Consider the following 13631-nt stretch of genomic DNA (forward strand, 5'->3'; position numbering starts at 1 on the left):
GATGGGGTGAAGGACACCGGTCTTTATGGAGATTATATCCTCTCCTTACGAGACACATCTATCTATCTGCTCATATCAAAAGCCTTGAGATGATGTCAGGGGTCAGGGTTTGGAAGGGCGCCGAGGCGCGCTGGAGAACTTCCTCTGGAAAATCAGAAGGTATTATGACACTAAAGATGCAAAAAAGAGCCCAGCAAACACAAACACGCTCGTTTCCGTATTGAATCGAGGATGGAACTGAACCGTATTGTGCAGAAACTGACTTCAGGGTATTCAAGGATCAAAGGGTTCAACGTTGCCTTGGTGATAATCAAATTAGGCTCTACATAAAACACACTTTCCGTATATAAATCCATAATCTACGGTTAAAAAAGCTCACTGTGCTTGTTCAGTAAAACTGTCTGAGCTGCATGCTGCTCCCACACGCCTTCTGACTGCGCAGCACAAATACTGTCTAAGACTACAAACAGGTACATCAATTTGGAGCATGACAAGAAATTCCCTTTAGGTGACAACAAAATGTACATGCTATTAAATCAGCTGCAGTATAGTGTGATGAAATAAACTGAAGCTCGGGGCCCCTAACAGGAGAGGAGACTATTAAGGTGCACTGCCCTTCCTTTGTGTTGCACTGCCATCCTTTGGACAGAAGCAGAACTAAACACTGGTAAATGTTTCCTGTGCAGAGTGTGTGGAGGTGGTGGTGTGTGAAGACTGTGGACATAAGTGAAGTAGGCAGGTACAAAGTTAATACAATTACATCTAACACAGATACTTCAGGTTGTAAAATATATAATTAATAAGTATATATATTGTAAAAATGACAATATTTGCTTCCAATACAAGTTTTGTCATAAGCGTTTCAGTCTAAAGTAATTTAGTAGTAGTAGTAGTTTAAAATACCACTGGTGGAAAGGAACTAAGCAGTAACATTGTTTTTCTTTTACTGTAAGATGAAACACATTTCTGTTTATATGTTTTATTTCCTTCATGACAGTTTTCTCTTTATATACTCCATACAGTATATACCTTCAATTCTTTTCTTTATACTATGTTTTACAATAGACTATGTTTTCTATTGCATCTTAAATGCAAAGTTGAGCTACTTACTGCACATTTCTACTTCACTAAATTTAAAAGGGAGACATTGTACTACATTACATTTATGTGACAGCTGCAGTTATTTGTTGCTAGGCAGATTAGGACTTCTGAAATAAAATATAAGATAAAGTTATAACATGACGTATAATATGAAAATATGTTATAGATTAGACCTACTACTAAAGTAGTGAAGATTAGTTCTACCAGCTGAAGCATTAAAAACCTACAAACATGCATTTAAAAAATGTATTCTAAAAGATTATACTGTGATAATGCTTTTTTAGGTTTTACTTTTATTTCTTCCACCACTAGACAAAATAACAGAAACAACTTGAGCAGCTCCAAGTAACGCTAGAAATGTGGATGTTATTGTCTCAAATGTCAATGCGTCGGCTATAAAAGACAAGGTCACGTGACACAGATAACAGACCTAAAGAGATCATATGATGTGTTTCCAGACAACAGGGGCAATCTGTGAAAAAAGCTCTGGAAAATTACAATAATGTGTACGATACTTAGGAAAACCATGCAACAGACAGACTGCCTCAGAAAAGGAAGAGCTGACACATGTTGAAACCAGGTGGAATACGACAGGAATCAAGCTTCAAAGGCTCAATCGGTGAGACAAATTTAAAACTAAAGACAAACTCCGAACACTTAAAAACAACAGAAAGTCTTACTCTAAACAACAACTGTTATTAGTTTATGATGCTGCCTGAGGTCTGTTTACACCAGTACTCTCACCCACACAAAGGAAAAACATTATGATCTGCAAAAAAGAACAAATAAATGTAATTTTTAATTAGAAAACTCTTCAGTTATGTATGTGAATCAACCTGTAATTTCTTGGTGTGAAACCATCAGAGACAAAGTTTTGAACACTATGTGCTGAAGCTTCTTGAAATGAGATTATGCTCAAGGCTGGATTTTCCAACTGGGCAAAGTCTGAAACCGCCCCGGACTGATTCCCCAAAAGCCTCAGATTCAATTTGTTGGTCAGTCGGTTGTATGTATTTTAATTAACTTTGAGTTTTGTAAAATCTACTTTTAAGACCGGAAGTAACAGAGAACCTGCTGCTGTTGTGCTGGTGTCTGGGCACATAATGAATCTGTAGGTTGTTTACTGTGTTCACTGCAGTTATTTGTGCATTAATTGCTTCTTTTTTTTTTTTTTGGCCAGAAGGGGGCAGCACAGAAGACTGCAATTTATGCCCCAGGTCAAATGAAGCCTGTGAACCAGTTAATCCAGTCATGATTATGTGAATTTGTATATTTAATTATGATCCACCGAGAAGCCCCAAAAACTATATTCAATCTACAACCTTTTGATGAACCTGCTGGGTCTTTGATATCTGTTTTCCTGATTGTTTTCTGGTCTACAGCCAGTTTGCAGAGTGACAGACAAACAGCTCGTTAATGCACGAGGCGGTTGGTGCTCATACACCTGTACAGTAACTGCTGTGTTTGCCTGAGACAAACATTTGAACATGATGCGCGCTGCATATCCGGCCAATTACAGTCGGAAGAGAATGACGTCGGCTGCGTTTCGTGCAGGAGGATAATGCGCTGAAGAGAGCGAGCAGCTGTGTGTACACAAACACACACACACACACACACACACACACACACACACACACACACACACACACACGGTACAACTGGGCCTGTCAGCCAGCCACAGCTGCTGTCCGTCTAACGATGAGAGGAATATAAGGAGCCTATCCTACATGCTATCGACACGGAGAGGTATGTGTGCAACACCCCGTGGTTTTACTCCGATATTCGCTCATTTACATGGTGACATTAGTGTGATATCCAGCGGGCGATGGGAGGGAACCGCTGCTGGGTTTCCGCACGGCGCAGGGAGGCAGGCGCTGTTTTTGTTCTGGTGCGGCGCAGATTTATTGTTGTAATCATATTCACATATTTTTCTACGCCGCTGGTTGATTCGGAATAAAAAAACGCATATGTCGCAGTGTCCTTCCGCTTTATTGTTAAGATGCTGCGAGGCGCGTTCACATCGTCACCCGTGGCTTCAAAACGAGTCGTGACGCGCGAGCTGTGATTCATTATTCATTCTCATCCTTTTGTTGATGGACAGCAGCTGATGCACTTCTGCAAAACAGGTGGTGGTTTTCTCTTAGGTGTTTTCAATCTCCACAGAAGCTTAAATCTAGTCTGGTTAAATGTCCTCTTAGTAAAATTACTAATACACTCATGTAGAAATACTCCACTACCAGCTAAAGTCCTTCACTCTAAATCCGATTTGAGCAAATCTACAACTATTATCAACAAAATGTACTTAAAGTATGGGAAATAAAAGTACTCCAGAGAAATAAGAGAACTGAAAACAAGTACAAGTACCTCAGAATTGTACTTGAGTGCAGTATTTGAGTAAGTGTACTCAGTTAATACCACAACTGCCTCTGATTAATCTTTAAACCAAGCTGGGTGGGATGGTAAAATACAAACAAGCTGTAGGTCACACCTTGTTATGACTCACGGTTAAGGCTTTTATACACCTGGTTAAAGGGGATTTTTTTTCATGGATCCATTGGAGCTGTGCAGTTGTACGGTAATCATGGACTTTATAAAATTGTTGTCTGATACAATAATGATTATATTATTATAATTATAGAACATATCAATAGTTAAAACCATAGAATTATAAATAAACAAAGGAGTAAAAGGTCACAAATATAACTTGGCAGAAGGCGCGTTGAGAATAATCAGTTTTAAAAGCAACATGTCACCAGTGCAGAGATGCTGAGATCAGTGAAATATGATCTAGTCTCTTAACCCTTGCAGCTGAGATTTGAGTTTTGAAGAAGACACTGATTTTAAACAAGCACATATACTGCAACACGCCCGGCTACATACTGTATTTCAAACTACATCTGAATCCAAGTCGCTCTTCTCTCACTCCGCAGGCAATCGTGAAAAATGGAGGGAGGAAATTTGTGAGTATATTTCAGTGCTCACACTCAGGTTTCAGGATATTCAACGAGTTCTTTCCAGAATTAATACAGTTCTAATAGGAGAGCGCTGCGGTCAAATATTGGTCTAACCCCTACATGTCATTACAGTGGCTACTCCCGGGATTATCTTGACCGCTTCATCCAAAGCCAAGACTCGTCTGTGGTGAACAAGTTCCAGCGGAAGTACTGGAAAACCAAACAGACGCTCATCAAGGTCACCGGGAAGAAAGAGGACGAACATGTGGTGGCATCAGACGCAGATCTGGACGCCAAGCTCGAGGTGATGAGGAAATAGGAATCTGTCTTGTTGGGGATTGTGGTTTTACAGCATGTCTCAGTGGCTGCCATGTTTGCTTCCCGTAGCCCTGGGTCACATCACAGGAACATTAAGAAACACAGGAGATACTTTCCCTCAGGTTTGATGCTGCACCGGACAAAATGGCTTTTTGATTCACACGACGCCGGTATTTGCTTGAGGCTTAAAACATACATTAGGCCGCCTCTCCAACCTCCATCATCTATGCTTCCATTTCAGGAGTGAGCAGGATCTAATGGCTGAAATCGATACCTCATAAAAGCTTGAACATCCAACCAGGCCCCCGATACGCACTGTGATAAATCACTCAAAACTGTATCTACATGCCGGATCAAGGATCTTTTTTTTTTTTTTTAAAGCTTTGAAGTGGCATTTTAACACTTCTGTTTTTACCCCATAAAGGTTTCAGTGTTGCATCGTCTCCACTGTGCAGATCTTACTTCTTGAAATCTATAAAGTATCGTAGACTCAGCTTTCTGTGGTTTGCCTTCTTGAAAGTTAGTTAGTAGTTAGAGTAACGTTCACAAACATCAAGCGTTTCCTTGACTTTGTGTTTATTCTGATTTTTTCCTCTGCTCTGCAGGTCTTCCACTCCATCCAGAGAACGTGCATGGAGCTGCTGAAGGTCATCGAGCAGTACCAGAAGAGGATCTGTTGTACGTATGGTCGCTTTTGTTCATACATGTCCTGAACACCTCCAGACTCCAGCCTCTGTGTGCAGGAGTTTGGTTCCAGAGACCAGTGTTTTGCCTAGAAACTAACCCAAATTTACATTGTTTGTGTTGCTCCACCTTCAGTGGTCCTCCCATTACCAGTAAAACCTCTTTCCACATACCAGCTGTAGCCAGGGGTCCCAGTTAACCAGGACTAACCGTGCGACTGGTCGGTCCTCATGGCCACACACCCATGTTACTTGCTCAGGTTGAGCTGTACAGGCCCCAACAACCAGGCACTCACCTGGGGGCTTCCCTCTGAGATGTCACTTTCAGCCTGGTCCCTCTCCTGGGACTAATCTGCCTCGGGAGAACCTACCAGGAACAACACAACTCTCAGGGTTACTAAAAAAAAACCCAAAGCACTTTAAGGTGGCCATTCTCTTAAAAATAACTGGGATGTGAAAAAATATCAGAAATACTCATCTAAATGCTAATGCATTCCAGTTTACTTAATTAGATTAGTTAAGCTTCATTTTATCGGATTAAAACTGTTTTTCAAATTTGCACGATATTGAATCTTGAGACCACATTCACTGTCTCCACTGTGCAGTTCTTTCCCAGGAGGAGAACGAACTGGGTCGCTTCCTGCGCTCTCAGGGCTCGCAGGATAAAACCAGGGCTGGAAAGATCATGCAGGCCACAGGGAAAGCACTTTGCTTCTCCTCCCAGCAGAGGTGGGCGACATACGAATAATCATCACTGTATGTATGACGGATCACCTACCACATGCAAAGTCACAGCTGCACTAGAAAACTATGTAAGAGCCAGTTAACTTTATCACCTCAAATGCCAGAGAGGGAACAGGGAGGACCGTCCTGTTGATCCACATGTAATCCCAGAGCTGGGTACGGACACTTCAAAGGACATCGCAACCCAAAGGAAGCAAATAATCACAATTACAGAGCTGTTGTCAAGTTTCCTTGACAACAGAGGCAGGCTCGCTCTAATAGATGACTGTTCGGTATCTGAGTCTGTAACACGATCAGCTCTCGAGACAAATGGGGCAAACCAACCAAACATAATGACTGATATTACCCACGAATTACAAGAATATTATATTACAGTTAATGCTGTGCATTTACAAATACTGGTACTTGGTTTCTTTACTGAAGGGGATAAAAAAATGTCTGTCAAACTGATGGCCTTTGATTGATTCAACAATTTGCCTTTGTGGCTGGATGAGCTGAGAGACCTTTTGATTTTGTAAAGCGGTTTCCTTTGGACCTTCAAATTATTCAGCAGACTGTATTATGCTCTATAAGCGCCCGAAGAGTCTGTAAAGTCAGAATAACCTGGTAATGCCTAAAATGAATGTACAGTAGTATTGAAAATTTATATCACACCTGCCACATGCAGCATCTTAATACTGAATCTCACGACTGCATCCTACAGACTTGCTCTGAGGAACCCTCTGTGCCGTTTGTACCAGGAGGTGGAAACCTTTCGCTATCGAGCCATCTCAGACACGTGGCTGACGGTGAATCGAATGGAGCAGTCGAGGACCGAGTACCGCGGCGCGCTGCTGTGGATGAAGGATGTGTCTCAGGAGCTGGATCCAGATACTCATAAACAGATGGAGAAATTCCGCAAGGTTCGTCAGTCAGGCGTCACACATTTTGGCATGTCATAAGAGAAAGCACAGGTACATCAGTAATGGCTGTATTTCATTTAGTTTTGTCCATTTTCAGGGCTCAGATGGCTCAGATACCGAGCCATTGCTAATGTTATTAACAACAGCTGTTCTTGCCAAGTCAAAATTAAATCAATATTACCAGTAATAACAACTCAAAATATATAACACATCTGTTCACCATCCACCAACAGTGTAAAAACCCAAACCGCAAGTTTCAAATTGCACAAAAAGGAGAAGATCAGCAACTCTTTATATTACAGAAAATGGACCCAGAGAATGTTCTCTCCGTGATGGATAACTTAAACTTAAACTAAAATTAATTGAATATCAAATTAGAGCAATTAATTTGCTGTCGGTTCACTAATAAACTGAGTAATCGTTTAAGCCCTAATTTGCTGCAAGACCACACAAAGAGCATAGAGCAGGAAAAAAAACTGTCACAAAAATGCCACTAGAGGGTGCAACACGCCTTTAGATGGTGGTTCATCAGTTCCAACCATAACGCTACAAGAACCCAGCGTGCTCTTCTCTGCTTACACTTAGATACTTACATTTGCACAAGCACAAACATGAACTCCAGTGTTTGTGTTTTCATTGTTCACAGCTGTATGATACATAATAGTGAGTGCCAGTCTTCAGTTGGGACATTTTCCTATCTATTGTATCTCAGGTTCAGGCCCAGGTGCGCACTACCAAAACAAGCTTTGACAAACTGAAGAATGACGTCTGCCAGAAAGTGGACCTGCTGGGAGCCAGCCGCTGCAACCTCCTCTCTCACGTTTTAACCACATACCAGGTACACCTCAAATCTTTAGTTGTTTGCTTACACTCTGTTGATCTTAAATAGGGTGTTTTCAGCGGCCCCACCGCAGTCGGTTAAGTCAGGAAGGAAGACAAACATGAAGCGAACAAAGGAATACAAGACACTGCATGGAGACTTCATTATCACACCAGACAAACTGCTTCCATCACGTCCTGCTGAATGTGTTCCCTTGTTTTGTTCTACTGTTCTAGACAACACTTTTGCACTTCTGGGAGAAGACATCCCACACTATGGCAGCCATTCACGAGAGCTTCAAGGGCTGTCAGCATTATGAGTTCTCCACAATTAAGGTCAGAGAGCATCTTGACCTGAACACTGTCAAAGTAGATTTAAATCTGGAGGAAAGGCCTGTAACTATAAACCAACGACTTTGTTATTCCCGCAGACCTTACAAGACCCAGCGGACAAGCCGGCTAAGAAGAAGGGGAAGAAAAAAAGTAAAGCAGCAGCAGACGATGGAAAGAAAGCTGAGACTGCAGATGACCAGTGAGTCAAAAAAATCAAAAAAAAATCTGTGTATCTCATCTTCATCTTTACTCATGCAGGTAGACCAAACACACGCATGCCATCAGTTAAAGCAGGGAATGTGTTTTTATAAACACTGAACTGCTCTTTTTACACACCTGTTGCCTCATGCATACACAAAATGTTATAAACCGATCCTCTGTTTCTCTCATTTATAGACTCATCTCACTAGTAAGTGAAAACCCCAGCGATAAGACCAGAGAAGGTAAAGAACAACATTTAATTTAAGTCACTACAATTCATTTTTATCGTGTTATTTACTGTGGAAAACACGTGATTTATTTTTGGGCTGCAGCTAACGATAATTGTCATTAATCTTCTCTTCTTGATCAATTGATCAGTCTATAAAATGTACAAAAATGGTGAAAACTAAAGCCCATGGTGACGTCTTGAGGATGCTTGAATCATCATTGAAGATGAAGAAAACAATTAAATTTAATATTTAAACAAATGGAACAACATAAAAAAAATGACAAACAATTAAACAAATATCAAAATAGTTGCAGATCCATTTTCTTCAAATTGCAGAATAACCTCAAAACCATATAATAAGAATGTATGAGCAGTTTCTGGGCAAATATTAATAAGACACAAATGAGGAGGAAATCGTGAGTTACATTACTGTGGTATTATTATTATTATTGCTGAAGTCCTCTGGTCGCTCTGCCTGATCGTTCCAGGAAGTGAAGATCCTCTCTCAGCCTATCCGGAGTTAGAGGGAGAGGAGAAGGACAGCATGGCCTTACTCAATGAGATCCTGGGCAGTATGTCTGTGGATGAGGGCGACTTCTCTCGCGAGTGGACGGAAGTGTTTGGAGACACTGAGGAAGGAACGAGCGCAACGTCCGGTAGACCTGCGGAGGCCCAACAAAAGGAAAATGCCTTCTTTCTGCCATCTCAGCTGCTGGACCAGAGCTTGAACGATCTGCAGTCTTCCCTCTCAGGTCAGGATGTTTTACCCCATGTGCATTTGTGCTTGTGTGAATCAGACAAGAGTGACGCAGAGAATGGGTGAAGTGGTCCAAAAAGCTTGTTGGTTGACAAAAAGAATATTATTATCTTCATTTAATTAAGCAGTTAGGTGAAATAAATATGTCTGATACCTAAATAATAAGTTACATTGTTTTTCCATCAATTTGTGCATTAAGAATGTGAAAAAAACCACAGCTAAAATGGGCTGCTTTTGTAGCTAATTATTTCCGCACAGGAAGAAAAGTGGCTTTAAAACGATTTATCAAACCAATGTCTGTCAACGTAATAGAGGAAGGCTATTATAACATGGCGATTAGATTTGCTTATCCATTGGTAATTGCCAACGACTTTCCATTTCATCCAGGCCTGGGCACTGGCTGCTCGCACCTCGTCTGGTTTTGTTGATTTGGTTTCGTCTATTTTCAGCTTGCAGGGTTGTGAGCAGCCTCACTATTATAAAGTTATAAAGAAATGTAAACCTACAGTGTGTATGAATGTCCTGGATGAGAAAAAACCAGAGAATTTAGTTAATTAGCTAGTGATTTAGCATGATTGTGATAATAAACTATAATCTCTTTGTGGCTCAGAGTCACAGCAAAGTACACACTTAATAAAAGTAAAGTGTTAGAGAGAAGAGAGAGTTTTCTTTTTTTTGTCAACTTCACAACAAAGCGTGTCTGAACAGGTCCATGAGAAGCATATGGTCTGTGGGTTCAGAGGCAGGAGAGAAGGCGACGGGTTTTGAAAGGGAGACTGAGAGTCCAGCTGGCCAGTGAGGCTGATCAATCTCTTTCTTTTTAAAAAGCTGTCACAACATATTCAACCTGCTTGACTTTTTCCACATTGAATTACAGCTTGAATTCCAAATTAAGGGAATTTGAAACACCTGCAATATGTAATACGATAAACTGTCAGAACCGTGTCAGCGCACGAATCTCGGTAAAAGTATAAAACAATTTTAAAGTGTTGTGGTCAGTCTGCAAGTGCAGGTAGGAGAATGTGCAGACTCTGAGTTGTACCTTCAAAATACTACACAAAACTTTTGACAGCATGCAATACATCAGGAGCCTGCAAAACTTATTTCACACTTACAAATGCCTCTGCGCTCTCAAAACCTACACTGACTGATTGACACTCAAATTCCTTTTGCTGCTAAAAAACACAGTTTATTAAATGGAAGAAAAAAAAAACACAGAGTGCTGCAGACTTTCAAGAGCTGGTCATGAAGCTAATCTGGGCGACCGGGAACAATGTTCAAGAGGTCGGTCTTGAGAACTTAAGGACCAAGGGATTTTACTGTTGTCAGAGATCTTGCTGGAAGAACAACAGCGTAGACGTAGCACTTCTCAGATATGGCAGTGTGGTCAAAGAAGTCACACTCGGGCAAGAAAGCAGCACATGACAGCAGAAGGCCCGTGACCTCCGTTCAACCTCGGGGTTGGAGCCCGAAACAGGCAAAATCCTGGAAACAACCTGGTCCACTGAGTCAAATAACTTATGATCCTGATTATACAGCCTAAAAAGCCAAATCAAAAGCGAAATGGCAGGAGACCAAGAATGTGGAGCAAAGCTATAACAAATCTTCAAGGAGGAAAATCCCAAAATTCTCATTAACCATGCACCTTCAGATGCATCCAGTACGACTTGCAGCTGCAGTCACTCTCCAACGCTTTTATACGTAAACAATTGACTACATTTTAAAAAGATTTTTAACCTCTACACATCTAAAAACAACTTTATTCATTCAGTATTTCTGCTTCTGCAACACAACTTGCTGAAAATGTCAATAAAAGGTAGAAGATGCCAGAGATGAAATACCATAATAAACTAATTCACTAAAATATCCAGAGGCTTCAAAAAGGCTTTAAGCCTGTTGGACTCATTTGTTTGTATTTGGAGTAAAAGACTGTTTGTTACCAAGTACAATATCAACAGCACATACCACTGTGCTCCCTGGTGATATTTAGTGTTGCTACACGCTTTATTATCAAGATACACAAAGGATGAAATCAAAATAAACTCGCCTGAAACAAAACCTCGACGTTCTAATTGCAACTTTTGGCTTGTATTTAATAAACCACTAATAATGACTGATTTGATGTTGCCATGATAAATGTTTTGATTACTGCTGTTTGTGTGCGTCTATCAGGCTACACAATATCTGTGCGAGAGAGCGGGATGATTTATTTGTTGGATCATGCTTTGCCACGTTAAGTTTTGCCCTGCTGATTAATCCAATTCTGCGTCTCCACGTTTCAGATTGGGCCGGCATCGCTCCACAGCCGGTTGCCCAGACAACAGAACCCTCATCTGGAGCCAATCAGAACCCTTCTAAGCCAGCAGCGAAAGGTAGGACCGAGCCAAATGAGTAAAACATACGAGAAGATTTGAGAGAAAAAAGCTAGTCCAAGTAAAACCTGTGTTTATGGATACTGTCTAAGAACTTGTGGCTCGTTTCCATTCATAATTCCGGATCTCGCCAGATGTCGTCTTTCATGGGACTTTTATGGGAGGTGTTTTCTTTCTTTTTCACTATGGCTTTAGTAAACGCACAGCAGTTGTTTTGGTGACGTTCACCCTTGTTAACTCATTTTACAGACACAGCAGGGACGTCCAAAGACCTCTCAGCGTGGTTCAACCTGTTCGCTGACTTGGACCCTCTCTCCAATCCCGATGCAGTCGGCAAAACTGACACAGAGCACGAACTTCACAACGCATAGTTCTTCCTAAGAGTCACAGGGAATCTCTTTTCAAAAGTTTTTTTTTTTTTTTTTTTGGTGGGAACAGCTGCATATTGTTACCACTGACACCAGATTAAAAAAAAAAAAAATCAGAGCTAGAGCTGAAACAATTCACTGATTAGTCGTTAAAATGAAAATCAATCTGCAACTACTACAATAACAGATGAGTTATTTCAGTCATTTTTCAAGCAGAAATGCAAAATAGTTACAAATACAAGACGATGATAGTAAACTGAATATCTCTGGCTTTTGACCCGTTGGTCTGTATTTTCACTAATCTTACAGACAAAACAGTAATCAAGAAAATAATCAGCAGATCAATCAATAAGGAAAATAATCAATAGTTGCTGCCCTATAACTGTGATAAGACTTGTTTCAAATTATAAAAAGATGCACTGATATCAAGAAAACAAAAAAGGCTGGTGTGTTGTAATAATAAAATGCATAATAATAAGAAGAATGAGACAAATACCTCGTTCTAAGAAAATACATTTCTGGGTTTTTTGTCTCATGTGGGCAGCAAAACGCTGCCGTAGGCGTCCCACTAACAACCATCAGCTCTTGTGTCCTTTCCACTGTGAAAGAAAAGAGACATTTACAAGACAACCTAATTAAGCCTGCTGGCAATTTCACTGGGTTAAGCATTTAATGTTTAGCATGGATACCTCAGTATGAGTTTGGAACAATAAGCCTTTGACATTAGCTGCCTTGGAAATCTGTAGTCTCTCGTAGCATTCATGCTTTATTTCTGATTCTCGTTACTGAAGACTGCAAAACAGGCAAAAACTACCGCGTGAGAAACTAAAAGCAAAAATGACAAAGATCACGCTGCAATATTTCATGTGTTTACAACATACTCTAACACGCTGAGTGACGGAAAAGTTAACGCAGTCACAGACAAATATTCAAAAGTGTATTTATCTGCCATCGGATGATTCAATTGACAAATTTACTGGCAACTCTTTAACATCACGTTTCAAAGGGTGAACTGGATACATGGAGAAGTTGTTTCCTTGTTCAGGCAGTAAAGAGTTTTTCCTTTTGAAGATTAAAGCTCTTAAATTTGTTTGCTACATGCTGTATCTGTAATCCCCTTTTGAATATATTCCATTAAGTGTGATCACAGAATTGTCATCGAATAAAAATACACATATCACTAATTTATTATTGCATGTTGCATGCCTCGATTTATGTTATCAAGTAACAGTGTGATTGGATGAACAATGTGTTTATATTAATGTGGGATTTTTCATCAGTATATATTTTATCATGTGGACACGTATTTAGTTATCATTCACAGTTATTGGGTTTCATGGACAATATATGCAGTTTTCAGTGTGTTTTCTTTTAACTGGAAGGTTTGATAATCATGAAAATACAATCATACTGATTTTGACTACAATGCTGCATAAATTGATGTATATCAGAGTAAATGCCTTAATCTAAACACACGTCAACAATATCAAACCTCATTAGAGATATTATTGGATTCCTTATACAGTATATAACAACTGAGTGAATTTATTTTTGTTGTAATGAAGCCTTGTGTCATTTTTGATGTCCAAGCCATGAGACATTTGTTAATATCTAATCATAACCAAAATACATTGATTGCCTTACCTTGCCTCCTATTTGTATATAAATGCCATGCTCCTGATATTATTGGTTGTTGTGTCTGTCTACGGCCTTTGAAAAGGATTACATACCAAATCAGAGATTTTTTCGTTTTCTTTATTGAAAAACACACACAAGATCTACATAAAAATGCATAATACACAGGAAAACTGAATCATCATTGCCGAACATGGCAACCATTTCTTAACTGC

General features: G+C 40.1%; 1 protein-coding gene across 1 annotated transcript; it reads left to right on the plus strand.

Moving 5' to 3' along the window:
* The first annotated feature begins 2695 nt into the window (after positions 1–2695).
* ica1 (islet cell autoantigen 1) lies at positions 2696–13518 on the plus strand. Its single transcript, XM_023393408.2, has 13 exons — positions 2696–2847; positions 4032–4061; positions 4188–4359; positions 4979–5051; positions 5662–5785; positions 6504–6702; positions 7415–7540; positions 7759–7857; positions 7953–8053; positions 8251–8297; positions 8773–9036; positions 11324–11413; positions 11663–13518. Exons 2-13 carry the CDS (start codon positions 4045–4047, stop codon positions 11782–11784), a joined length of 1434 nt encoding a protein of 477 aa, XP_023249176.1. The 5' UTR covers positions 2696–2847; positions 4032–4044; the 3' UTR covers positions 11785–13518.
* Positions 13519–13631: the final 113 nt, after the last annotated feature.

The sequence above is a fragment of the Seriola lalandi genome, unplaced genomic scaffold (assembly GCF_002814215.2).
Source record: "Seriola lalandi dorsalis isolate HSWRI2012SDOR001 ecotype SW California unplaced genomic scaffold, Sedor1 jcf7180002054934, whole genome shotgun sequence".
NCBI lineage: Eukaryota > Metazoa > Chordata > Actinopteri > Carangiformes > Carangidae > Seriola > Seriola lalandi.